The sequence below is a fragment of the Squalius cephalus genome (genome assembly GCF_949319135.1).
Source record: "Squalius cephalus genome assembly, chromosome: 8".
Taxonomy (NCBI): domain Eukaryota; kingdom Metazoa; phylum Chordata; class Actinopteri; order Cypriniformes; family Leuciscidae; genus Squalius; species Squalius cephalus.
This window is the reverse complement of record NC_137129.1, coordinates 38,802,013-38,829,693: the sequence shown is the minus strand read 5'-3', so window position 1 is coordinate 38,829,693 and position 27,681 is coordinate 38,802,013. Positions and strand designations below refer to the sequence as shown.

The window sequence follows — 27,681 nt, the reverse complement described above, 5'->3', positions numbered from 1 at the left end:
AAAAGAAAATAAATGCAGTGTTCAAGAATGCTTGCTTAATCTACAGCATAAAATAGCTTTGTCAGAGAAAAGTATGATTTTGAAAAATAAAAGAATTCTATTGCAGATGTTTCTGCTCCACAATATAGATAAAGTAAATGCACCCTGAACAGAGTGCAACCTGAATGCACCCTGAACAGAGCAAAGATTAGTATCAGTTACTCACAAAGCATCCAGAGAGTGCAGAGACCTCCGAGAGCAAAGACAAGAGAGAAACCCAGAACAATCAGAAGAACTTTAGTCCACTTAGGAGAAGTGACCTCTCTCTCCCTCTCTCGGTCTTGAAAAGAGATACCTGGGGTGATAAATATTGTTAAAGTGATAATAGTAATTTAAGTGATAAAATATATAATATAAAACTCTGATTAATATTCCAAATATTCCAAACAAATAAATTCTGAATCCCAGAATTATCCTTGTGGGCCTGTGGGCTTGTGAAACTAAATTTCTTAGATGAGCTCACAGCATTTGTGGGTAATGTAAACTAATGTAAACAAAATCGAAGATTATCGAAAGAAAGTGTCCAAAAGTTATAGAAGTTTAAGTTTATTGTAAAGCAAATGTACTGAACTAAACATTTGTAATTTTATTTTATACTAAATATATATTTTACAAAATAATCTGGACTCTAAAATTGCTATAGAAAATCAGCTTTTTGTATAACAAAGTTGTGTTCCAAATTTGAAGTTGATTTCACACAAAAATTTGCCATTTACCATTTCCATTGTAATGCAATGTTATATTATATATTTTATAATATCTTACCTCTGTACAGAGAGCAGTTGCCATCTGAAGCTGTTGCTGAAGGTATGTACTCAAAATTTTCATAAACTGAATCCATTTCTTTAACCTGATAAAATGTGTGTATGTTGAGTGTTTGCTGGAAACAAGGAAGCCACAGAAATATTACAATGGTCATTTAATGTCATTTGTACAGACAGAAGTATAAGAAAATAGAGGAAAAAGAACAAATTAAACTTGATTAGCAGTGTTTAGAGATCAAATGTGATGACTGACTTCCAGCAAGATTTAAAAGAATAACCTAGATCTTTTGGACCAATTCGATTGCATCTGTTCATGAGTCTGTCCATCCAAAGTTGCGAATTTAACTTGTACGATTGTAAAATTATTTTGAATACTTCTTCTGACAGGTGACTGCTTTTATTATTTTGAGAAGTACATTAAAGCTAATATAACATTTGAAAAATCTTCATTCTTATTTGGTGAAAAAAAAACAACTGTTTGCTGGCAAGTTTTAATTGATTTTTTATTTTTTTTATTATTATTATTTTTTAACTTGGTCTTTCCGGGAAAGGACCAGGAAGAAAGAATGGAATTACTGACGACTCGTTTAGGTGGCAATCGGATCTCTCTCGTTTGGGAGACAATAACTTAATTTGTCATACACTTTGATCTTTGACACATTGCAGATGTTTTACATGCACAAATCTAAATTACACACTACATAAAGGGTAATAAAAAAGCATTATAGGGGCAGTTTAAAATTGAGAAAAAACATGCAAAATCAGTCCTTTATCTAAATATCAGTACAGTGCAGATCGATAAAACTGTTAAAAAACTGAGAAGCGAGCAAAACGTTTAGAAAAAAAACACATGCAAATTAATATTTAAGCACTGATCTAGAGTTAAAGATCTGCTATTAAAGATAATTAGTGAAATAGCATTAATATTTAATCTCTGCGTATTTACAGCATTTCCTCTTTCAGTTTTGTATGAAATTTTTAATTGGCAGGACATTAAAATTTGAAAATGTTCACCTGTCCTTTTACATTTAAACACATATTTAACAAAGGCTTAAAAACAGCATAACTGTCATTTCATTAATTGCACACAAAATAATATGCCGTACATACCGGTGTTGAGGATGCAGTGATGCTACTTTCAATCTTTACTGTTCTAATGTGTTTGTGTGCTTCTGTGCTCTTAAAAACAGAGACAGGAAGTAGCAAAACCTCAAACTCACATCTAAGAGAGTGAGTTACAGGTCAATCTATCTGTTGTCTCACAGACTTCAATGTGGAAAAAGTCTGTACAACCCATGAAATGTCTTCGCTTTTTCACCATATTTGGTGATATTAATACTGGAAAGTTACCAGTATTGGGTGAAGCATGTAATGCAACAAACTATATAAAAGCATACAAATTTTAATAATAGTTGAAAATAGTTTGTTCATTAAAATATCTTCAGAAATTCAGTTGTATCCTGTGGGAAAAAATAAGTATGACAAAAACAAGTGTTTTATAGGCTCCAACATTAACAAGGATTTTTGCACATGCAGACTGCTTAGAGAAAATGCAGTCACTCCACTCACACGCTGTGTTTGGGACATGGTATCAGTATGTCAGTATACGTTCACTGACTCTAAACCACCGCTGGATGTCAGTGGATGGTAAATGCTGTTAAAGGTAAAGATTGTTGCAACAGTGACATTTAGGCTAGTGGAGAATAGAGGAAAAAACAAAAGCAAAAATGAGTTCATGCACTGCAGTCTAAATGTTATCATCATCATAGCATGACAAGTTCAATTAATGCAGTTTACGTGTCACACAACAGATCTTGTCATCGTCCTTTTGTATCACTTCAAGCTAATGCTTGCATATTCAAATAGCTACTCAGTATAGCTGCCATCTGTTGATAGTGATTTATTCATTATGCTGTTTTTAAAGCAGGAATGTAATGATATTTTCCTCATACAATATGGTTAGGGATTGTTTTTAAACGTCTGCAATTTATTCAGTCTGAAGTGCTCAATGCACAGACTTTTAGTAGATTACTTCAGTTTTTTTTTTTTTTTTTTTTTTGTTGCTTTCTTTGTACTTTATAAGAAAGTAATATTCAATATTGATTGGAATTTGCATTGTTTTTGTGCTTGACATTCAGGGTTGCTGCCTTCAATAATTGATGCCTTTTATACTCAATTTTAGTGTTCAAAGTTAGCTCACAAAGTGAATATTTATCCAGTTTCCCATCCCTGCCTCCCTTACACATATATTATATAAACAAAAACATTTATCTTACATGCAAATAATAGCGATTAATCGATTTGAATCGATCGAAAATTCCTTTCCAAGGTTAATTAACAGTTGTTTTGATGTGTATGAACATTCAAACACACTGTCTAAGCCTCTCTGTGCCTGAGTCTGACAAACCTGACAAACTGAGTCTTTAGTTAGTGTGTAAAGCCTGGTTCTCACTGCAGGATAATTAGGCCGATTTTAGCTCCGATTCACCCCTTCCGACAATCTTAAGGATGCTCCGATTATCGTAAAATAATCTGATCAGATATTCCTGCCGTGTGTGGTGTGTTAAGACGGCTCTCGTCTGCTCGGAAGGACTTTGGGACCGCTCCGATCTCAAATCGGGGATATCCAACATGTTGGATTGTTTTGGCCCGATTTCTCCTCGTGTGTGGTGTCCCCCGGGGACAAACGAGCACGCAGCCTGTGGACTGTGGCGTGTAGATTTTTTCTTTCATCCATTGGCTGCTCTATACTATAGTATTTTATCACGCTATCATTCATTCAAGTGCTAAGAAACAATTCAAGCGCGATAAAACGCAAAAAATAACTTAAATCTGTACTGGCGGCGCGCTGAACGGATCTCCCTCTCCCAGCATCCACCAAAGTGAGGTGCTCCTGGTGGATTGAACACAAACTTGATTTGTTGGGCAGCAAGGTGACGTTGAAGCTCACTGTGCAAGGCAGCAAAGGATTCTTTCAGCTCTCGTTCTCCGCCCTTGAAGTTAGTGCCTTGGTCACTTAACAATTCATATGGTTTTCCCCGTCGAGAGATGAATCTTCTCAGGGCCATCAGGAATGAGTCTGAATCTATACTGGCTAAGTGATCTATGTACACTGCCCTGGTTGTCAGGCACTTGAATAATATGCCCCATCTCTTCTCATTTCGACGTCCAATCTTGATTGTGTAGGGTCCAAAGCAGTCCATGCCAGTTGAGAAGAAGGCAGGTTTAAAGAGCTGTTGTCTTGCAAGTGGCAAGTCAGCCATACGGGGGACTTCTGGTTGTCCCTTCCATCTTCGACACTCTACACAGTGTCGTTGGTGGCGCTGAACCGCTTCACGTCCTCGCAATACCCAGTAGGTCCTCCTTATCTCTGCGAACACTCGTTCTGGCCCAGGATGGTGCAGTCTTTCATCATAATCTTTGATAATGAGTCTGGTCACAGGATGTTGAGGGGCAAGGAGGATAGGATGAATTAAATCTAGATCTGTCTCACTGCGACGTCTCAGGCGCCCACCCACACGAATGAGTCCAGTGGTATGGTCAAACTCAGGAGAAAGAGAAGCAAGCCTACTCGTACCTGATACCGGTTTCCCTGACTTCAATTGGGCCATCTCAGCAGTGAAAGAGTCTGTCTGAGTTTGACGCAGCACTAATAGCTCTACCTCTCTCCGTGTATCAGCGCATGATAATTTTGCCGCCCCGTAAAGCTGCTGACTGCATGCTTCAATGAACTCAGTTAGCGTGTCATATTGCTGTGGATTTGGCATGGGTATCACTGTAGTTGATCCACAGAAAGCAGACTGCCTTAGCTCGTTACTTTGCTCATCAGTTGACAAGGAGGGTTGCTTGGGCCAATTTGCTTGTGGCACTTTAAGAAAGGAAGGCCCTTGATTCCACTGGCTTCCTTCCACAAGATCCCAGAGGTGTTTGCCTCGTGTTATGTTGTCCGCAGGATTGTCTTCTGATCGTATGTGCTGCCATGTTGCAGCTGCTGTGAGTTCTTGTATCTCCGCCACCCGTGTCCCCACAAACACTTTGTAATGGCAAGAGCTCGACAACAGCCAGGTAAGCACAGTAATGGAATCTGACCAGAGTGTTAAGGAACAGATGGGGATAGAGAGTTCGGTGACAAGGACCTTGGAGAGCTGAGCACCACTGAGAGCTGCACATAACTCTAGCCGTGGGATGGATTGCTGCTTTCGGGGTGCAACACGTGACCTAGCTGCTAGGAATACAATTTCAACTTGGCCTTCTTGGTTCTCAGTACGCAAATAGGCTACAGCCCCATAAGCCTTCTCCGATGCATCACAGAACACGTGTATGTCACGCCTGCTAGAAGAGAGGTCAATTTTTGGGCTGGAATAGCACCTCGGCAGCAAAATCTTCTCCAGATCACTCAACTCTTCCTCCCACAATCTCCATAACCTAAGGAGATCCTCTGGCAGCTGCGGGTCGTCCCAGTCACGCTTTTTATCCCATAAGCGTTGCACCAGTATTTTCGCTCTAGTGGTGTATGGGATAATATATCCAAGAGGATCATATTGGCTAGCTAGAACACGATAGATGCTGCGCATAGTTACTTTAGAGCAGTTCACAATCCGATGTTTGTAGTGCAAGGTGTCAGACTGGAACTGCCAGTGAAGGCCAAGTGTGGATTCAGGGGTAACTTGCTGTCCCTGACTAAGCCAGAGCTCACAGCTGTTAGATCTTGATTCGGGTGGCAGGTGAGCGATCACAGATGGACAATTGCTGGCCCACTGCCGCAATTCAAAGCCTCCCTCAGCTAGTAGGGAACAGAGCTGATCGACAAGTTCTTTGGCAGCATCTTTGTCGGTGAGACTGTACAGGCAATTGTCAACATAAAATGACTTCTCGATAACTTCCCTCACCTGGTCACCTGGTTGACTGTGGTCTAGCACATGTTTCTGCAGGGCAAACGTGGCACAACAGGGGCTACATGTAGTGCCGAAAGGAAGCACCTGCCATTGGTAAACATCTGGTGCTTGCTCTAATGCCATGTCTCTCCACAGAAACCGAAGTAATGATTTGTCTTCAGGGAGCAGCCTCACCTGATGAAACATCCCTCGGATGTCGCTGCTTATGGCTGTGGAGCGTTCCCGGAAGCGAAGTAACACCGCTAACAGGGTAGGGCTTAAAGTGGGACCTGGAAGCAGCAGCTCGTTCAAATTCTGGCCCTTGTACTGAAATGAGCAGTTGTAAACAACACAGTTTTTACCATTATGTTGGATCATGTGGTGGGGAATGTACCATGATTCTTTTGTGCCATCTACTTCAAATGGTCGCAGTTTCTCTACATAGCCAGCATTCTTAAGCCTTTCAACCTCGGTTTTGTAAGCCTGGGCTTGTTCAGGGTACTTTATTAGCTTTCGCTCAATGTTTCTTAGCTGCGGCAGTACAGCTTCTTTAGGCATGTTCAAAGTTGGCATGTTTTGGACTCGAAGGAGCGGCGTAGCATACCGCATGACCCCATCCACATTAACTCTCACTGTTCTCTCTTGAAGGAGTTTGATGGCCTCCTGATCAAGCTTTGATCGCATCACTAATTTCTCACTCTGATAAGGGATTACATCCATCTGCCATAGCTTTTCTACTTGAGCAAACAACTCAGAATTGGGTGAGATAGCAGTAAAGAGGCACTGATGAGAGTTGAGTTCGCGTTTGACTTCGTGTGTAGGGCCTTGAAGTGTCCAGCCTAACTGAGTTCTAACGGCAGCAGGTCCACCTGGCAGGCCTAGTAGGACAGGCTCAATGGGGGTGACTAGATGTGGGCAGTCTGAGCCAATTAACAGTACAGGCTGTACTCTGTCTATTTGCTGCAGCGGCAATCCCTCTAAATGTCGGTACCTCTTCTGAAGAGATGCAACAGGGTAAGTTTGCTCAGCAAGACCAAGCCTTTCGGCTGTGAAGGCACCTTGAATAGGGAATTTTTTGTGTCGATTAGTGAATGGAGACACAGTAAATGAGACTGCCGCCCCATGAAGAACCTGTTGGTCTTGCCTCACTGTTCGTAGTATAAGGTCCTCAGGCTGTCCCTTAAGATCTAACTGCTGTGCTGCTGTGTGGAGCAGTATGGTCATCTCAGACCCATCGTCTAACACAGCATACGCCTCAATTGATTTGTCACCATTGGTGATAACAACTTTGCTCACCTTGAGGAGAACCTTGCGGCTGTAGATGGGCTGATCTACATACAAGATGTCCTTGGTGGTGTTAACCAAGCAGGAGCTTTCTTTTGTGTCTTTCTCCGTTGTATCCTCCACAGACCATTCATTTACATCATGCAGTATGAACAGATGCTTCCTGTTGCATGTCTTACAGGGGGTTTTCAGGTTGCATTTGGAGGCATGATGACTATGTCCGCAGCACCAGCATCGATTGTACTTACGAATCCAGCTTTCCTTTTGTTCCTTGGATAGCCCTTTGAAATTGGCACATCCATTCAGAAAGTGATTGACACTGTCACAGTAGGGGCAATATGCTTGTAATCTTCCTCTAAATCTGGAAAATTTAGATGTTTTTTAATCTCCCTTTTCTTACTGCTGAATTCTGGTGGGAGACTAGTCAACCTGGAGCCCTCATCTTGTACTTGGAGCTCATACTCTAACCAGTTAGAGAAATCAATGAGAGTAGGTATGGTTACTCGTAATGGGTGTATGTATCTCTTGAAGCTTGTCCTCAGCTCATGAGGGAGTTTGCATTGAAGTCTTGACACATGCGACCCACAGTCTAATTCAACAGTCCCCTCAGGCCCCAGTTGTTCTAACATGCTCACCAGTGAACGCACACGGAGTGCAAACAGCTTAAAAGCCTTTACGTCTCCAGTTCTGATGTTTGGGCCGTCCATGACTTGAGCGATGTTCTGCAGAACCAGTTTGTGCGGCTGCCCATACATCTTGATAAGGGCTTGCAAAGTATCTGTATACGGGTGTGCTGAGTTGCCATAAGAATCCGCCACTAGCAGCGCTTCCTCTAACTGCAAATGATCTGTAAGGATCTGATATTTGAACCGTTCGGTGGCGTCAACAGGGAGGGGGTTTTCTAATGCCATGCGCAACCTTGAAAATTCTCTGGGATCTGATGTTGTCAAAGTGGGTATCGAAGGCTTGGGTCCCCTGTAGGTCTTCTCTTGGAAACATGGCGCTGCAGTTGGTTGTATATGTTCAGATCGCTGTGTAGGATATGACTCCCTGACACCCATGTGAGGATGGTAGTAGTCTCTAGAAGTCTTTTCATCATAGTGGATGGGTTCAGCATACTGATATGGATGAGCATACAAATGCTTACCGAGACTATGAGTAGGCGTACGGTAGATTGACGTTGCTTGAGGCTGGTTAACTTGTACAGGTGAAAGAGTGCAGTCTATCATCTGCTCAGTTATCTGTCTGATCTGTGCAGAAGGATATTCATGGGAATCGCTGACGTGCGTGGTGAGTACTGGCTGGCTGCGGCTTGTTTCTGGCACATGGAAACGGGGAGCTGGCGATGGGGGCAGTTTTGCATGAGGTGGTCATGTTTGTGGCTAGCTGCTGGATCTCACGTTTCATGATGGCATTCTCCGCTTTCAGTCCCTGTAATGCAGATAAAATCTCTGGCAGGTGTTGAACACAGCTACGAAGCTCATCATTCTCTCTTTGCATCTCCTTCCATGTAGGCTGTCTGTTCTGCAGCTCTTCATTCTCTCTGTATGAGTCTCCCAGTGTATCTTGCCATTCATCTTGTATCACCAGGTCACTGAAGTGTGAATGTTGACTTATTGGGGTGAAGACACGAGACTCACGATCTGCAGACAGTGACGCAAGTTCAGCATCATCATCATCTTCATTGGAATATGCAAGTTGCAGAGATCTTCTCTCAGGTCCAGGTCTTTGTACTTGAAAGTCTGCCAAGTATGCAGGTGGCTTTAGGTGTCGTCTAGGACGGACAACAGGAGGCTCTGGACGGAATGTCATTCTTCTGCAGTAATTCGAATCCGGCTCGAAGGACCATTTGTCGGTCAGAACTGTGTAATGACATCAAATGTAGTGAATTCACTCTGCAGACTCCAAATCTCTTTGATAGTGTTTACTGATGATAATTTCAATTTAACAGGTGTGGTTCTGGAACAGAAATACAGAAATAAACTTAAATGAGTGACTTACATAAATTTACTTTAACATTTGTAAGTAATATGATTATGAGGCAATGATCATTACAGGTATGAATAACAATAACATTGAGCCCTTAATAATGTAATAGGAAAAACAAATAGAACAGCCATTCTGTATAAGTCCGCTAGATGGCGCCCTTAGCGCATTTATGGTGACTGAACACATTTAGATCAATGTTAACATGTACTGATAATATCAAAATAATCCAACACATTGTCATGTCTTACTGTAAATTGCGTGTATTACTTGCAGTAGCTATTATGGATACTGAGAAAGGGATAACAGAACGGCAGTATTACTTAGATAACAGATTCCCATTGCGCAATGGCGCTAGATACATCTGAATGGCGGCATGAACGATCGGCGTATTCTGAGGAAAAACTGACAAAATACACTTACTTTCTATTCACGCACACTATATTACATCAGTAATATTCAGATGCTGCCAACAAACGTGCGATAAAGTGGAGTCATCTTGGAACAGCATGCGTTCATTGCATCCGCTCGGTGCACCTGCTTTTCCTCCTTGGCACGTGATCGGTGATGACGTTGAAGGGTGCAATTGGTCAAATAACAGAGAAGCCTTTTGAACCATAGATATCATAAAGGCTAGATGGCTCAAGGCGGAGTCACTTCCGGCATCACCGGCGGCCATCTTAGGACAGGGCTCTGTGAATTAAGGTGAGTGAGCAGCACGCACACAAATCCTCTTATCTCGCTGAAATCTGGACGGATTTACAAACGGTTTGGTTTCTTACAAACGTTATTAACGTGGCTATAATTCTGAATGCTTAAACATTTTGAACATAATTATTCATATGTATGCAGTATAATAGCTACATCTCTGACGTTTATAACAAACCAAACCGTTTGAAAATCGGTAGAAAATTGAGCAAGTTATGGTTATTTAAAAGTACATGCACCATGCTATGAGTGAGCGAGCACCCTGTCGTAAGATGGCCGCCGTGTGCGGATGTCGAGCTCCATTGGCCAGCAGCGCGGACGAGCCATCTAGCCTTTATATGATATCTATGTTTTGAACACACACAGAACTCATGCGCACTGCCGCTTCAGACAGCGTGGTGCCGCATTGAGTTTTCTTTCACGCTTGAACGGACAAAAACACAAAAGTATGCCAAAATGTTCACTTTGTCGAGTATCCTCGTAAGCACAGTATTAAATTACGTTTGATCTCGAGGGATTTTGCAAGATTTCCCGTCTCACCTGGGAATGCTCGGCAGTCAAATCGGTTCGTGTGTGATGTGTTGATTTTGCCGTGTGGCTGCGCACCACACATTGTACGACCAAAACTGTTAGACCCGTGATTTTTTATCGCCGTGTGTGGGGTCTCACAGGTTTGGGAAATCGGCCGACAATTTTAAAATCGTCCCGTGTGAACCAGGCTTAATGTTGTTGTTACAGTATAAATAATATCTGTAAAATTATAAAGCTCAAAGTTCAATGCCAAGCGAGATATTGTATTTAACAGAAGTCGACTACATCGAACGCCCAGTTTGGACTATCCCTCTGCTTCCTTCTTTAATGACGTCACTAGAACCGTTTTTTGACTAACCTCCGCCCACAGGAATACAGGCGTTTTGATGGCGAAATGTCAACAGGCGTGGTTGATGTTTATCTATAATCGGATACCGCAAAAGTTTAATTCGAAGTTGTTAGTTTGCTCTGTCCATTTCACCACGGACTGTTTTTCTAACCTGGGACAATATCAAGCAGGCTTCTCTCAGCGTTTCATACTGACGAAGGGGGCAATTTCAACTATATTCCAGCAAGCGGTAAGTAGTGATTTACTATGGAAGTAGCGATCAACTTCACATCGTTTCTCTTGATGAAAATAATCTTACTTAAACTGTGATTAATATACAGAAAGCGATCAAAGAACAATCCCTTTCCAATCGCCCAAGCTGTCAATCACACAGCGCGAGTTTATCTGGACACTTGCCAAAACTCGTTATGAAATCAATGACGCTGTTACACTGCACAACGAATCTCTTACTGTATTTATATACCTCATGTTTGCATTGGTGAAATCATTAGTGAGAGTGCAGAAACTGTGTTGCAATGATAAGATCTTTCACGCGATCAACAGACTGTCATCTGCTCAATGCTCATCACTGCAAACTTTTATGTGATGGGAATATATCTAATACTTAAAAAACTTCTCACGATTCGTTAATCCCGATAGCTGTAATAGTAAAAACGTATAATAGCTGTAATAGTAAAAGTTTTCCAGATAGTTCCACATGTAATGCCAGATATTTCATATGCAAGCATGTCAGCCAATCACAGCAGTGGGCGTTTACATTGAAGTCTCACAGCAGACACGCCCCTTCAAACAGAACGTTCAAATCAGGAGATGAAATCAGGCTAGGAAATATGCCTTTTATTTCTAAATTATAACAACTTTTGATCTAAAAAACATACTAACATTATAAGGACACCCCAGGAAACATTCTAAAATAATAAAATAATCCATGCAATGGGACCTTTAAATATCACTAAGAAAAGTAAGAGAAGCCACTGTATATAATAATTTCCTTTTTTTTTTTTTTTTTTTTTTTTGATTGGTCCGCTCACAGGCACCCTTCTGAATCCTAAAATGACAAATGGGACACCCTACACTGTAAAAATAAAAGGTGCCTGGAGGAACCTTTTGGGGTTCTTCACTGTGCCACACCGGCGGAACCGTCTGTAGATCCTCTAGGCACCCTTTAAAAAGGGGCGGTTCTCTGAGGAACCACACAGGTTTCCTGAGTAACTCTTATATTAGCACTGTGTGGAACCACTTTGGGTGCCTCCAGGAACCAAATTTCATTTTTTTTTATTTATTTAATTTTATGTTGTTACTATGGTTACCATTGACTTCTATTATAATAAACAAACTGAACCAAATACAAAATAAGAATTGTTTATTACATATTTTAGATCCATTTTAATACATACACTTCCATGCACATGAGAAAAAAAGCTAACTATAGATTAATATCAATGAATACACAAAGAAAATAGTATAATACATAAGCAACATGAATAATCAACCATGTATATACAATAGGCTACACAAGAAAAGACATTTCAACAAAATGCATGAAAACACATGTTCCATGTAATAAATCAATGTAAATTTTTAAATAAAAAATGTCCATCTTCACTTAACTTTAAAACATTTGTGTTTCAGTCTGATGGTAAGTCTGACATCACTGTTTCCAAGTCCAAAAGCTCTATCACTATCAGATGCCAAAAACAAACAACAAATAGTGCTAATATGCACTCATTGTGCTGTAATATTCCTGAAAATTATGATCCTAACCTTTATCTCTATACCGAAATCTATATGGCTTTTGAAAAGCTTAAATGTGTGACTTAAAGGGGACATATCATGCTAAATGCACTTTTTTAGCCCTTAAATGCATTTTGTTGTATATTTGGAGTGTTTAGAAGTACAGAAAAGATGAAATTATTCTCTTCAGGTGCTTCGTTGATATCTTTATATTCTGTTTTGGTCATATTTTTCAACCTGTTCCGATTTTTCTGTTATCTATGACGTTTTGTGAACTATCACGTCACAGTATTTGCAGCGGAACTGCCAAATAAGGACATTGACTTCCGGCCCAACACTTCGAGCAATCCGCCATTATTATTTCTCGCTGCAATTTTGTAGTCCAAGCTAAAGGATGCAGAAGTTACGAGAGGGTAAGTTAAAATGATCGGTTGTTGGATGTGGTAACCCACACGCTTCATTACACCGTCTAATGTAGATGAACTGCCGCGCTTATGGCGCATGTTTAACTGAAAGAACGAGCAGAGAGAGAGAGAGACCCGGTCTCGCGCGCGCTCGCACTCTCTCTCGGAGCCCGGCGAAATTGTGTAAACAAGACACCGTCTCCAAACTAGACGCTGTCTTGCTCTCTCTCCCTCGCACATATTAATCAAAATAAATCGACACGGTGGTAAAAGGTCGGAAGACCAAAGTTTCATGTGTAAATACAGTAACACACCATTGCGATACATCCATATGAAGACGTTGTTCTGCAGGTTCGTCGTCTTCATTTTCATTTCGCTCCGGCTCCAACTCTGGCTCGAACATGTAAGGCTGGCTGGACAAGTCTTCCGTTGTTGACATTTTGTTAATAACGTGTGAATAAAAAGTTTCTTTGCCGCTAGATAATCCTATCTCTGCTATCAGACTACAAAAATGGCCGAACGGGGTGGAGTTGAACCTCTGCAACCTGGAGAGGGGGCGGGGTATGAAGTGTCTCAATTGTATTTAAAGAGACCGCACCAAAACGAGTTGCTGTCAGAAGCACCTCAGAAAAGGGGTAAAAAAGGGGCCCGTGGAGCTATAATAATGAGGAATTCAGACCCAAGCATTGCAGTTCCGCTTTATATAGACCACAAATGTATGATTTATATGTAAAAAGGAACAATTTAAAAGCATGATATGTCTCCTTTAAATGGTTGTTGAGTATTCTCACTAGAAACAAGATAGAGGAAGTAGAAGTAGAGGCTTCGACCCGGAAACAGTATTCCTTATGTCACAACAAGCAGAAAACATTTTCCATTTTAACAGAGTTAAGGTGCAGTAAAATTATCTGTTGTTCTGTGAATGTTCACTGGTGAATTCCAGTCATTTCAATAAGAATCCACATGATCACCAATTTCACTATGGGACCAAGGTTTTGATTTGACCAACAGAAAGCTGTGTGGAAGTGACTCCTGTGTGAGCTGCGCTTCATACATTACGTCGCTACACTGCTGTGCTGACAATGGTCAATAGACCTTTTTGCCTGTGTAATTTCACGAAATTCACAAATGTACCTTTACTCGCTGCAACATAAAATGCAATCAATAATAAAATCTTCACAAGGGACATGCGATGTACTTAAAGAGTTAGAAAAGTGAAAAGGTACAGCAGATTCAGTTTCCGTTTGTTTTTCCCCTTTTCTGGTGGATGGTCCAGGCACTTCAGTGATTTTCAGGTCTACAGGAGGATTTTTATTGTTGTTCAAACTTGTATTTCAGCTTACCGAGATCCCTGCAAAGACCAAAATGTACTGTTAGTAATGTTATTAAAGTTATAGTTGTGAACTTAAAATAATTTCCTCAGCCTTGTGACGTTCCAAACCTGTTTGACTTTCTGTCTGTGGAACCCAAAAGCAGATCTCAGGCATAATGCAACCCCAGACACCGTTCGCTTACACTGCATGAGACACAAGCATAAAAAAAAATGTGCAAATCATTCATTAAACCATTCTTATGTACACTTGTCTAGTTCAATTCAATGCAACAATTTATGTAAAAAATGATAAATATTCTGTTAAGCTCCAAAAATGTTCCACAACATGAGTCCACAACTCATGTGTTATGGTTTGTGTTGTAAGTCTTCTGAAGCCATATAATAGGCTAGCTTTTTTGTCTAAAAAGACTAAACTTGAAGTTATAATTCAGAGTTCAAATGTCTTATATTCAAATGCAAATGATTAAGGTATAGCCTATAAAAAATGCATAGCATTATTGGCTCCAAACTTGTGATATTATTTTTCTGAGTAACATGAATGAGATTTGAGAGCATGAGGGAAGATTTTCAGAGAATAACTGATTAAAAAACACAAGTACACAGTCAAACAATACAATTTCACACAGAGAAAGTTCATAGTAATAAAGTACTTGCATGTGGTGCAGGTAACTTACTGTAATATAATGTTGCCACTGAAATGTTCAGATTATTTTAGAAATGTACTGGTTCTTCTGGGGAAACAAAAGAACAAAGCTGATTATTCACAACATAATATTTATTGGCCAGTAAATGGATTTAAAATGGTAACGTTATTTGAGAGAATGAGGGCACCTGTAATAAGTAAACAAAAACAGACCAAAAGCCTATCTTGTGTTATTCATAACAAACGCCAATGACGACAGCAGGAATCAGCTAAATTAGTTATATCAACCATTTGAAGACACAGTTGTACACAATACGTTGAATTGAATGGCTAAAACAATTTAAGAAAATAAGTCAATGATTTCCATTATGTTCATTAGATTAGTTAGCATCGCGGCTAACCTTAATACTCATACCAATACTGTGCAATGAACGAGTGGTTAACACTGTAAAAACGTAGTAATGGCGAGTGGTTAACACTGTAAAAACGTAGTAATGTATAATACATTTAGTTTATATACTGTATATGTGTGTTTGAATATATAGTGAGTAGACTCTGTATTTATATTTATTTGGCGAGTTTACAAACCTTGTAACGGAGAGCCGAACAAACGGCGGAAGCTTTGATGAGAGGAGCCGTTACTTTCAAACCCGATGACGTCGATCAGCTGAGCTTTGTTGCGTGCGAGCAGCGCGAGCATCACTGAAGCGACGACAGCTGAGGAATAGCAGCAGTTTCGTGACAGAATAAAACTTCTCTCCTCCTGGTTCTTCTTCTTCATATTATTAATATTATTATTATTTAGTGTTGTTGTTTAAGGTTTAATCAATAAAATAGGCCTATACTAAATAAATGTAAGCTACCCAGGTGAAAAAGACGTAGGCTACTGTTAAATGTAGGCTATTAAAAATGCATTAAAGTATATTTGTATTGTAGGCCTAATAAAAACACACTCAAGTACATTTTTAAAACATTTAATACATCTTTTTCACATGTATACTGAATCAAACTTAAGTAGCCTATAATAATAATAATAGGATAATAATAATCTTATTCTGGCCTCGCTGAACCATTGGGTTCCTCCAGATGCTGGCTTTAACATAAGATATCTTCCAGGAACCACTTAAATGTTAAAAGATCTTCCAATAACCCTTTTATCACATTCAGGTTCCTCTATTTTCCCCCAAAGCACTTCAAGGTCTCATGGTAATGAAAAGGTGACTCCAGAACCTCTGAAGTAAATACAAAGTGCTTAAAGGATCCCATAAGTTCCAGCAAGAACCTCAAAGACTGTCATTGCTCCTCCAGTAACCCTACTATAGGAGAAAGAGCTTTGAGGCACTTAAATTACATTTTGAAGTTCCTTGAGTATCCGACAGGATATTTGAGGCTCCTTTAGTTTTTACAGTGTATGGTCTTGTGGACTTAACGGACATGTGCATGCAGCGGCCAGTGTCAGTGGAATCTTCTTTTGAATACTTCTTTTGACAGTTGACTGTTTTTATTATTTTGAGAAGTACATAAAAAAATTGTCATTCTTATTTGGTGAAAAAAAAAAAACTGTATGCTGGAAAGTTTTAATTGATATATTTTTTGTAATATTCAAAAAAGCATAATAGGGGAACTTTAAAATTGAGAATAAACATGCTAAATAGTTATCAGTGCACAGTGCAGATCAATGGCAAAATATTAAAACACTTAAAAAGCTGAGAAGTGAGCAAAATTTTAGAAAAACAAAAAACAAACAAACATGTTTTTAAATTTGATACATGCAAATACATTTTTAAGCACTTATCTATAGAGTTAAAGATACGCCATGAAAGATAATTATTGAAATAGCATTAATATTCAATCTCTGCCTATTTACAGCATTTCCTCTTTCAGTTTTCATCAGTGAGGGAAAATGGTTAATTCTTTTCACAGATAAATTTTTTCTGCTCTTTGCAAGATTGATCAAACCATTTGTTCAAGTAACCATCCCAATTTCCCAGACTAGCGCAGTTCTCTCCAGAATGATCTTCTTGTTTCCAGTTATCAGGTTCTCTCGGCTCATATTCTCTCTTGTGCCAGAACCTTTGGAAGCAGAAAATTAGACAGTCTAATTAAAACAGAAGTATATTCAACATATTTCATGGATCTAGACTGAATATATTTCACAGATAAACAGGCAAGAAAATACAAATGCAATGTATCTGTAATGGACCATACTGCAATACACAGTAGATTTACAGAAAGGTAAAGCCCAGATTTCATATATATATATATATATATATATATATATATATATATATATATATATATATATATATGAAGAGTTCAGATGCAAAAGCCTCTAAGTGCCATCTGAAATTTTCTTCTAGAATGATCATTTTTATAAAGCTTGTATATTTAAGTTAAGTAATTTCACTTAAATGACAATTAATAGGTAATTTGCATAGTCATTTAAATGAAATTATTGAACTTAAATATACAAGCTTGATAAAAATGATCATTCTAGAAGAAAATTTCAGATGACACTTAGAGGCTTTTGCATCTGAACTCTTCATATATATATATATATATATATATATATATATATATATAGAGAGAGAGAGAGAGAGAGAGAGAGAGAGAGAGAGAGAGAGAGAGAGAGAGAGAATATCAGTGTTCTTACTGTACTCCAGTTTCATTGAGAGTTTGGTTATTCACCCAAACCCAGTGTCCTTCAGTGTCCAGATCACTGAGACCAATCCAGTGCGTCTCATTAACGTTAGAGACCAGAAAATCCTAATGGAGAAAACATTATGCAAACACATAAGGTATAATATATTGCTTAAAGAGAGAAATGCTTTTGTATTAAAGCATTGTATATTACACATTTTTATTGAGGGCAAAATCACATCTCAAAATCAAATCTTCTTTAAAAATTGTAACAAGATTATTTAACATCATAAAGTTCTTTGACTCACATCCAACATCAATTACTTCAAGATTTCTCAGTCTTACCTGTTCTGATTCGCTGGTTATGGTCACCAGATCGGCTCCTTTTGAAACACAGACATCTCGACTGTTTGTCCAGTTCAGTTTATCAGAGCTGAAGAAGTAAAACTTTCCACCCCAAGCTGTCAAGCTCATATTGTTCAAGGACTGAGCTGCAAATGCTGAAATAAAAAGCATGTAGAAATGATCCATATCAGATCTTAACACTCTTTGAAGATAATTATTGGTTCATGTGCAGAAATTGATAAAACATCTCAGCCTTCTAAAAGAGAATCCGTTCACCTTTGTAAAAGGACAGTTGTTCTCTAACTCTGGTGTAGTCAGCCATACGTCCCTCAAGCTCTCTTTCCATGGCTGGTACAGAAACAGAACAATTGGTTGAGACTATAACTTGTATTTCCTCAACAAACAAAACTGTAATTAAACAAGTTAAATTAAACGGGTTCAGAATTAGAAATAGCACCTCTTGGTCTATGTACGGTATAAAACTGAAACTAACACAACTTACTGTCTTTAGCGCTGAGACATTCTGTAACTCTGTTGTAGTTGTCTGTAAGCTCTCTCACCATGTCTGGTACAAAGATGGTTATGAAGAAAGGAGAAAACAAGTGGTTGGAGAAATGAGTTCAAAGTGTGTTGAAATGAGTTGAGGGATTTAATCTAAACTGGTTCGTGCTGAAACTAACACAACTTACTGTCTTTAGCGCTGAGACGTTCACTAACTCTGTTGTAGTTAACTGTAAGTTCCTGAAATTTTCTTGCCATGACTGGTATAGAAACAGTAAATAAATTAAGTAAATAAAAAAATAAAAAAATAAATAAATAAAAACACTAAAAAAACCTGACAAATCACCTAGTCATTAAAGAATCAAATACATTTTACTCACGTGTGCTCTTGGTCTCCTGGGCAGAAAGTTTCACTGACAGACTGGAATCTGAAAGACAAAACATAAGCAGTAGCAGTGATATAATTTGTATAAAAAAAAGAAAAAGAAAAGGGGAAAAAGACATTTTGTCACAATTTGTAACACTTTAAATTTATTCAGTTAAGTTAATAAGTTTGTTCATCAAAACATTTTTTTTTTTAATCAACTTGTTACTTTTGAGTTCACTGAACAATAATATATTTGTGTCTGTGTATCAACACTGTGAAAAAATATCATTCAGAGTTGTATATAAAGCAAATAGTATTGGAGTACATTTTAAAAATATATATTATTTCAGTCTTTACTTCAAAATTTCACATTTAAATCAATGCATATTATTATATTATAGTTATAGTTATACTCACACAGTATACCCAGAATACAGAGACCTCCAAGGGCAAAAACCAGAGAAACAGCAAAAACAATCAGAAGAATTTTAGTCCATTTAGGAGGACAAACTTCCCTCTCACTGTCTTGCTCTTCAGTGGAGTTATCTGTGATTGGAAATTTGATGAGTTGAAGGAAATTATTGCTAAACCAAAAATATAATTCATATTTTCTCATTTTATTTGTCTTATACTATTTTTTTAGTGGGTAGAATGAGAAAGTTAAGGCTAAATTATTTTAAAAATAATCTCGTCAGAAGACTCTCGAATCAAGTAACCTGTGTACGTGAGTGGACTCTCTTCTCTTTTCAGCTTTAGTTTCCGCTTATGCTAAATCTAAATCTGACTACAAAAAAACGTATGATATGTCACCGTTTTGAATTTAAAATATGTTATCATACGTTTGATTCATGTAATTCATAACTAAATGTGACTGGATTCCCCAACCACCCGCAGTCCACACACGAAAAATCTATGGCTCTGCTCGAGCCGCCTAGACAGATGTGTGACATTTTAGCATAAAAACTAATAAATTCACCAAAAGACTCACTATTAGTGCACTATTCATTTTGTAGGCTACCTAATATTCTAAGATTAGAGTAAACTTTATAGTTACACGATATGTAGACTATTGTAGTAGTTGATAACATGACGCACTGAGAGTTCTGATCACACCTGTGTGATTGTATTGTTAATTATCAAATGCAAAATATATAATCTTTTGTCTTTTGGAAGCTGCATTTGGCTCAAAAATCTGAGGGCGCGCATGCCCCCTTGGGTTGAATAAGCATGATGCATCTGAATGCAATGTAGCCTATGTCACACTGGACAAAAGCGGCTGTCAAATGGCTGTGTAAATGTTGAAAGAACACACAAGAAAGTAAGAAAACATAAGAAAACATAAGGTACTGCAGCAGAAATATAAATTTTAATAAATACTGATAACACATCCTCTGCCTTACCTTTGTTTTGAGAGCAGGTTTCGCCTGAAGCAACTGGTGAAAGTATGAAACTAGAATTTTCATAGATTGAATCCATTTCATGAGCCTGACAGAAGACCTGTCCACTGTGTCTTTTGTGCTGCTTGAGTTTGTTGAGAATAAGGAAGTCACATAAAATGTCAGTCTTATACAGACATACAGGCAGGAAATAATGAATGTATTTTCGAATAACAAAAAAAAAAAAAAAAACACCTAAAGGTCAAGCATGACAACCCATACTCAGAATTTGTCCTCCGCATTTAACATCATCTAAGAAAGTGCACGCACATTAGAAGTGAGTAGTGCACACACCAATTAGGAGAAGTGAGTAGCACGCACACACACACACACACACACATTGCAGTGGCACTCAAGGAGCGATTGGGTGTTAGGTGCCTTGTTCAAGGTCATTGAAACTCAAACCCACCCAGGTTTTGTCCCTCAGTGTCCAAATCCAGACCAATTAAGACCAATCCAGTGCGTCACTTTAACTTCAGAGGTCAGACAATCTTGATGGAGAAAAACATGTTTTTGTCTTGTGATATATTATAATGCACATAACGTTTGGAGCAGAGAAATGTGTAGCCTAATATTTAATGACAGTGGAAAATCAAAATTGAATATTCATTGGATTTATTGAGAATGATTAATCAGGGCATGTTATTGTAAATCAGTAGTGTTTTTGTTGTTGTTGTTGTTGTTGTTGTTGTTTTTTTGGTAATCTTTAAATGAATAACACGCTCCACTACTGAAACTACTTTCTTTTTTTAGATATCATGCATTTGTGGGGGGTGTTCGGGAATTCAAAAATCTCCAACGGGGGGGTGTTCGGGAGTTCAGAAATCTGGGGGGTTTGTGTTGGATTAATTCGGTTCGATAGTATAGATAAAAGCCCCCCCGCACTGACAATTGATTGGTTGGGTCCTTACATGCGCTTCGTGGGGCGCACTAGCACGCACACACACGCAAGGTCTCTCGCTCCCTCTCTCTGCCGTGCGCGCGCGCTCTTGCTCGCTCGCTCTAGGTTCCGGGAGATTTTAACTGATTTGCGGGCATCAGGGAGCCGCTATCGACATGCGGGAGACTCCCGGAACTTCCGGGAGACTTGGGATGTCTGCTTTTGAAATGTTTGCTCGGTGAACAAGCCAAGAACAAGTCTTTTGAACAAGATGCTAACTTTCACCCAATCTTAGACCATCAGAGACTAAATTTAACCATGATCATCAGCTTGAGGGAAAAAATATTGTTATTTCTTTCTCTACTTTTCTGTAGTAGCCGAATCTACAGGGTGGGCCATTTATATGGTTACACCGTAATAACATGGGAATGGTTGGTGATATTAAAGTCCTGTTTGTGGCACATATATGTGATGGTCACCACACATCTTGAGGAGTTTGCCCCCTCACATATACTAATGTGCCACAAACAGGACTTTAATATCACCAACCATTCCCATGTTATTACGGTGTATCCATATAAATGGCCCACCCTGTATATTATACTGTACTTGGCATTGTGTGCAGCAAATGTAGTCACACTGACAAATTGTTATGGGATGTTTCTAATTTCCAAGTAACTGGAAAAATTGCCTGCCTTTTTTGTTTAAGTCAGAAATACATCATGTTACAGAAGAAAAATGGATTAATATACTGTAAATGAAGTGTTGAAGTGCAGAACACTCCTGCTCTGCTTGGCTGTTTATGATCACTAGATGTCCTCCTCAACTCACACAGTGATCTCGATTCTGTGTCCAGTTCATCTTGACCGTAGAGAAGTAGTAGCACTACTTAAGGGGCACCCAAAGCCCCCCCACGCCTGCACGTGCCCGCTCCTCGTGCTCGCTGCTGCACTAAATGTTAATTTCAGTAGGAAGACGCCAGAAAAGACGCACAAGTATCGCTGTGATCGATGAAAACAATACAGAAATGAGCCTGTCACTTAATCAAACTGTATAAAGTGTGTTTGATGGTTGTTTAAATACAGTCCTTTTGAGGGGCATGTGCTGAAACTGAAAAAGGGCACGCCCCTCCCATTTTTTTATATCAAGATTATTTAGTAAGCCTACATAAAAGGAAGAAATGGTCACATCTTCATGACAAATTGAATAACACAAAATAATAGTCTAAAAAGCTTTAGATTTATTCACGATTAATAACAACCATAATACTAATATAGATAATATAGATAAACAGGGTTTTAAGGGCTTCTTTAAACCTAATTACAACAGCAACCTTCTGTGAGCCAGGGATGTTGGTCTCTTGAAGGTCTCTTATTCACTACACTTTCCCTAAAATAAGCCAGCAATGAAAATAAAATAAAATAAAATAAAATAGTGTGAAAAGTACAGTTGCAGTGAAAAGTAGTAGCACTTTCCCCCAGAATAAATCCAGTTTACGGCACAAAGTGCACAACCTGTGCTGGCTTTTGAGAAAGAGAGACAATTCAGTTATTCAGTATCACTCATTTATAGTAATTGTGTTTATTTATAGTACAGTATGTGTGTAATGAATGTCTTTTAACTTTGCACAAGGCTCAAATCTGAAGACATACGATTTAATCTGTTCAGCTTTCTAAGTGTCTCCTCATGCTGGTTGTGGAGCGCCTCAAACTGTTCTCTGTAATCTGCATGAAAAGGCCAAAAACAAACACAATCAGGATGAAAATTGTCTGTGAGCCATGCTTTATTTTTATTTTTTAAAAACTTCTCAATACAGGAGATGCATGTAAAGCCTGGAACACACCAACCCGGCTGTGTTGTCGCCTCGCGTCAGGGTTAAAAGCTGCAATTGAACACACCGAGAGAACTACAGCCGACTGTTAGCTAGAAAGCGCGCTCTGCGCGAGTAGCATCTGCCTGCAAAATTAAAAGAGGATTTTGTATCGTATATGTGTGTGCACTCTGTGGTAACTACTAAGATCTTTTAAATATGAAATTTAAAATTAGAGAGTAGAACATGTTCAACTAAATGTTCCTTATTTAATTCACTTCTCTTTCTCTCTCTTAGGAGTCAGTGATGATGGTGTCCATGAAGTAATGTCTATGTGGTTCACGTCATGAACAAATTTGTTTTTGTGTGTGTTGAAGTTCAGTTGTTATATATTATTTTGTAAAATATACACAATCTTAAATCTACCCCCAGAGTCATCCTTGTCTTCCCTCTTTAATTGAAAATGTGGTCGATCTGACTGAAAAGACTATAACTTGATTCCTTGTTTATTTTACTTGAGTTATTATATTATGCTACTTAGACCAAATAATTTCTCAACATTCCTAGGAACCAGGTTTAATTGCAATAAAGAAAGTAGTATTTGTGTGTAATAAAACTTTTAAAAAACTGTAAAACTCTAATGTAGTTAAAACTGGGTGGAAATACTGCCTTGGTGGCACTTTTTTCGGTCCTCCAAAACTAGGGTCCTGGAAATGCATTCCTGAGACTGCGGTTCTCCGAGTCGGTAGGTGCGCTGTCACAAAAAACTAGGGTCCTAGAAATGCAGTCCTAGAAGTGGAGTCCTGAAAATGCAGCCTCCGGGACTGCAGACGGATAATATTGCTCTGCGCCTGCGTGTAAATGAGACAATTGTCTATTTCTGCAGATATATTCGTCTATATTCGTCATTCAAAAAGGGAAACCGACGCTGCCGGCTGCAGATACACAAACCATAAACAAAGCAGTGCGTGCTTACCGTTTTGAATATTAATCCTGCTAAACACTTTCTTTATTCATTCCACTCCTCTCATGTTTATATTGAAATATTCGCCAAGGAACACTCAGGTAAGGTGACGTAACATTAGAACAGCCTTCTAACCTGTACCGTTTTGACTTTGCTCGCTGTCTTGCTATTATTCTCGTTCACTGACTCGTTCACTATGCTGAACAGCCAATCAGAGTTCCCTCTTTCACCGACGGCCCTACGCCTATTCAACATGTTGAATCGGCCGGAAAAAAATTACGAGGACCAATTTCAGCCGATGGTACGGAACACACTGAGGAAACTTAGTCGGCCGACGTGTGTTCCAGGCTTAACAGACAAGGTCAGGATTTGGCTGGATAGCATGGTCCAGTCGTCCCACACTATTGGATGTTGTAACTACACCATTGTGGGGACATAAAACACCTTTTTCAGTGACAGCCCATGTGTATTGTGACTGAGCAAATGGCAAGCTTTTAACTGATGCCAGAAGCTTTGAACTGTCAAGACAACAGCTAATGTGAGTTTATGTGAACTCTTGAGATTAGGCAACCTGTACCTCCAACACTACACACCAAAACTCCTCTTTCCCTTCAGTTAGTGTGATGACTCTGATGTGTGAACATTTGCATAAGCTTTATTAGAGAAAATACAGTTTACACACAGTCCAATAGAACATGATTACAGACACATTTCTTAATGGGAGCACTAAAGTGGTAGAGCTTAATAATTGCAAAAGTTTAGTTTTAAATTAATAGATTATCTTACAAACAGATGAAATGATAATGTGATGCTAGATCAGAGGTGTAAAGAGTTCTCAAAAATGTTACTCAAGTGAAAGTACAAGTACTGAGGGAAAATTTTACTCAATTAAAAGTAAAAGTATCTGGCCAGAATCATACTTGAGTAAAAGTAAAAAAGTACCACAATAAAATTGTACTTGAGTATTTAAAGAAATAAAATTAACAGCAAGAATGAAAACTAGAGATTCTTGTATAAGCTTTTAATCCCTAAAAACATGAAGTGAATGAACCACATACAAAGTTTAATCCTGCTTTAGAACTGTTTGTATTTAATTGTATTTAATTATCAAACTATAAGACTACTATCTAATGCCAGTATGCAACATTCTTTAAACAAAACATGCTTTTACCACTAAAAGAAAAGAATTCGCTAAGGTACGGACACGGGTGCTCTTGATCCTGTGGCTGATTTTGGACTGTGTTCGCAGTTGAATCACGCTCTACCTCCGTTTTCTTCCACTGATTGACTGATATAATTTCTTTAATTTCCAGGTCAAGGTGCTGTGCATTGTGGTAATAGATGTGACATGACGTCACTTCCAAAGGACCAATGAACATGTCTGACCAATTTGGTGGAATGTGAAAACGAGTCTCATTGGCAGAATAAATAACATTTAAATTAAACCGGGCATCAGCGCAATTCAATTGGTTTGGTAATAGAAAGGGAAAATAGAATGAAGTGATCTCCAAAAAAGAAGTACTTTTTGACTATAAATGAAATTGTAAGGAGTAAAAAGTACTTTTTTTTCCCTTACAAAATGTAATTAAGTAAAAGTAAAAGTACTGATTTTTAATTGTACTCAAGTAAAGTAAAAAATCCCCCAAAATAATACTTAAGTACAGTAATCAAGTAAAATTACTCAAGTATTTTACACCTCTGTGCTAGATTCTGCTCCGACTGAAGAAGGCTGTTATCTGGGTGTAATGTAAAATTACAGACAGTCATTGTAAAACAGCTTTACTTGTTTCCCCCATCTTTCATTCAAGAATGTTTGCACTTTTTCCAGGGTTCCGCTTCCCCCTTCATCTTGTATTGTGTTACGGGCCCAGTAAGCTTTGGAGACCCATGAGCTTTCATTAATACTAGCAGCAAAATGCTGTCCACATGTAGGAGGGAATGTTCACTCTCTTATTCAGTTGATCATTGCCAGGTACAGCTCCTGTCAACACATAGGCTAAGACTTTATTGTGGTTTTTAGGGTCATGACAGTAATTGTTCATATTTGTTCTAGTCTCTTGTTCAGTGTGGTTCCATCTACCATCCCTTAATTTGTTCTTCTGTGGAACGCTGTTGGTGAGTATGAATGTAGATTTGCATGACAGACTGGAAATAGCTGACCGGCCCTCACATTTTGTATGTTATCGTAGTAATCTTCATTGATAGCCTGATTGACGAATGGCACACGAGCCTCAGCACTTGAAGGTTCAAGCTATAGGACAAAAAATGGAAAGAGACACAGTCCATTGAACAATAAGAACTTTACAAAATAAGAGACTAGATTAATTAACTTCTGGACTGCAGATATAGAAAGCGCTGACATGCAAAATGTTTTAATCATAAAAAAAAAAAAACACTATTAAAAACATCACCTTTGACACGATCATCCAGGGAATCTTAATCTTCTCATGTGTTCCGGTGAATTTGTAAGCTGAGAAAAGAGGGATCCTCTTTGTTGTATCGTAGAGTGTTGCAAATCTTATTCTTTCCTTATATTTTTGACAGATTATTTTGTAACAGTTATCCTGTGCAGCCAAATCCTTTAGAATACCAGGGAGAACTGGAGGCTTTTCTTTAAAAAAAAAAAGTCTCTGCATTTACTGAATTTGTCTACAAGTTCAGACGTGATACATGAAAAATTCAGCACCAGCAGCGCAGAGACGCTTACGATAAACAGACGCATCTTTACTTCAAATCTTCACTGCTTTTATGCTCTCAAGGTCCCACAACACAATCTGTGTCTCTGCTTGGCCCTCTAAATGCAGATCTGCAGTAGAAACAATGGTCTTGAACACTGATACACACACAAACACACACACACGCACTAATCTAATTCTGTGAACTCAAGTCTCGTACACTTTCTGAGAAACAGAGTCATGGTATCACACATAATATCAGCGTTAAGTTTCTTTCACACCCTCTGACATGCGAAACGACAATAAATATCCACAATTGCTCTAGTGTTTTCGTATCTTGCACTAGGGTGCTCTTCTCAGCACTCGAGGCCTCTTTACAGCATGCTGGAATCTTCTTGCCATGCAGTTTTAATTGTTTTCTGAATTGCTAAAACAACTCCATTCTCTGAACCAATTTGTCGAATAAATCACTCTTTTAGTAAAACATTAAACAAGTTCAGGTAGTTAAGACACCTTTTGCAGATCTCATGACCTCTTTTGCTAAAACTCTAAACACATTCTCACTCACTACATTTCACACTGTGATGCACTTGTGTTTCAAAACTCTAAACACAGGCAGGCAAAAGTTAAACACAACTACAACACTCTTGTCATCGTTTACACACAACAATTCAAAATTGTTCACACTTATTTCTAATGATGTGACCAAACCAACTGGACATACAAGTCAGTTCAGAGTGCCAAAACTGACTCAAAATGTTGCACTGAATGTTGATACCAACAATGGATGGAAACAATATAAGAAGGAGAGGAGGAAGAGTATGTGTATAAGAGTGAACAAGGAGGAAGAGGACGAGGAAGAGCAGGTGTGGAAAATGTTGTCAAGGCTGGATCTGCATTAGGATTTTTCCCTTTTCCTGCAGAGATGACATTGCTTGTGATGTGATAAAGTGCTCAGGCCGGACCCAACATGAAGACATGATGCTGAAGCAGAATGAATCTCTCATTGACCTTGATTTTGCAGTTGCACAACTGTGTACTTTACTGTAACATGCTCTCATTTAGAGTTTTTTTTAACCTTTTTGGCTTTTGCAATAGTGTCACTGTATTTTCACAGTATGCAAGTGCTGAATATACAGACATTCACCGGCCTACTATACAATATTCAGTACAACACTATACTTGCAGTGCATACAGTATACAATTTATTTACCTTACTACTGTAAGTTGTGATTACTATACTTTTTAACGTAATTGCAAAATCAGTTTACTTCGTTACAATATACTTTTTTTTTTGTAACTGCGTGCTTTGGATTCTGTGTTCTCCAGCACAGATAAAGTAGTTTTAAGGCAATTGTTTGATTTTGCCAGAAGATTCAGATGTTCTGAATGTTCAGATGTTCAGATTTGTTTT

General features: G+C 38.6%; 1 protein-coding gene and 2 long non-coding RNA genes across 3 annotated transcripts; all 3 read right to left on the bottom strand.

The window, feature by feature from the left end:
• Positions 1 to 828: 828 nt before the first annotated feature.
• LOC307163154 lies at positions 829 to 9,514 on the bottom strand. Its single transcript, XR_013822028.1, has 3 exons — positions 9,371 to 9,514; positions 1,914 to 1,982; positions 829 to 919 (listed from the first exon to the last, which is right to left on the bottom strand). It is a non-coding gene; the product is annotated as an uncharacterized lncRNA (long non-coding RNA).
• Positions 9,515 to 16,556: 7,042 nt separating this feature from the next.
• LOC307163155 (C-type lectin domain family 6 member A-like) lies at positions 16,557 to 18,369 on the bottom strand (the record flags this gene model as incomplete). The annotated part of the gene is made up of 6 exons (XM_079879064.1): positions 18,324 to 18,369; positions 18,137 to 18,199; positions 17,911 to 17,982; positions 17,635 to 17,789; positions 17,303 to 17,415; positions 16,557 to 16,722 (listed from the first exon to the last, which is right to left on the bottom strand). Exons 2-6 carry the CDS (start codon positions 18,195 to 18,197, stop codon positions 16,557 to 16,559), a joined length of 567 nt encoding a protein of 188 aa, XP_079735190.1. The 5' UTR covers positions 18,198 to 18,199; positions 18,324 to 18,369.
• Positions 18,370 to 24,027: 5,658 nt separating this feature from the next.
• Positions 24,028 to 26,529, bottom strand: LOC307163242. Its single transcript, XR_013822043.1, has 3 exons — positions 26,004 to 26,529; positions 25,297 to 25,843; positions 24,028 to 24,403 (listed from the first exon to the last, which is right to left on the bottom strand). It is a non-coding gene; the product is annotated as an uncharacterized lncRNA (long non-coding RNA).
• Positions 26,530 to 27,681: the final 1,152 nt, after the last annotated feature.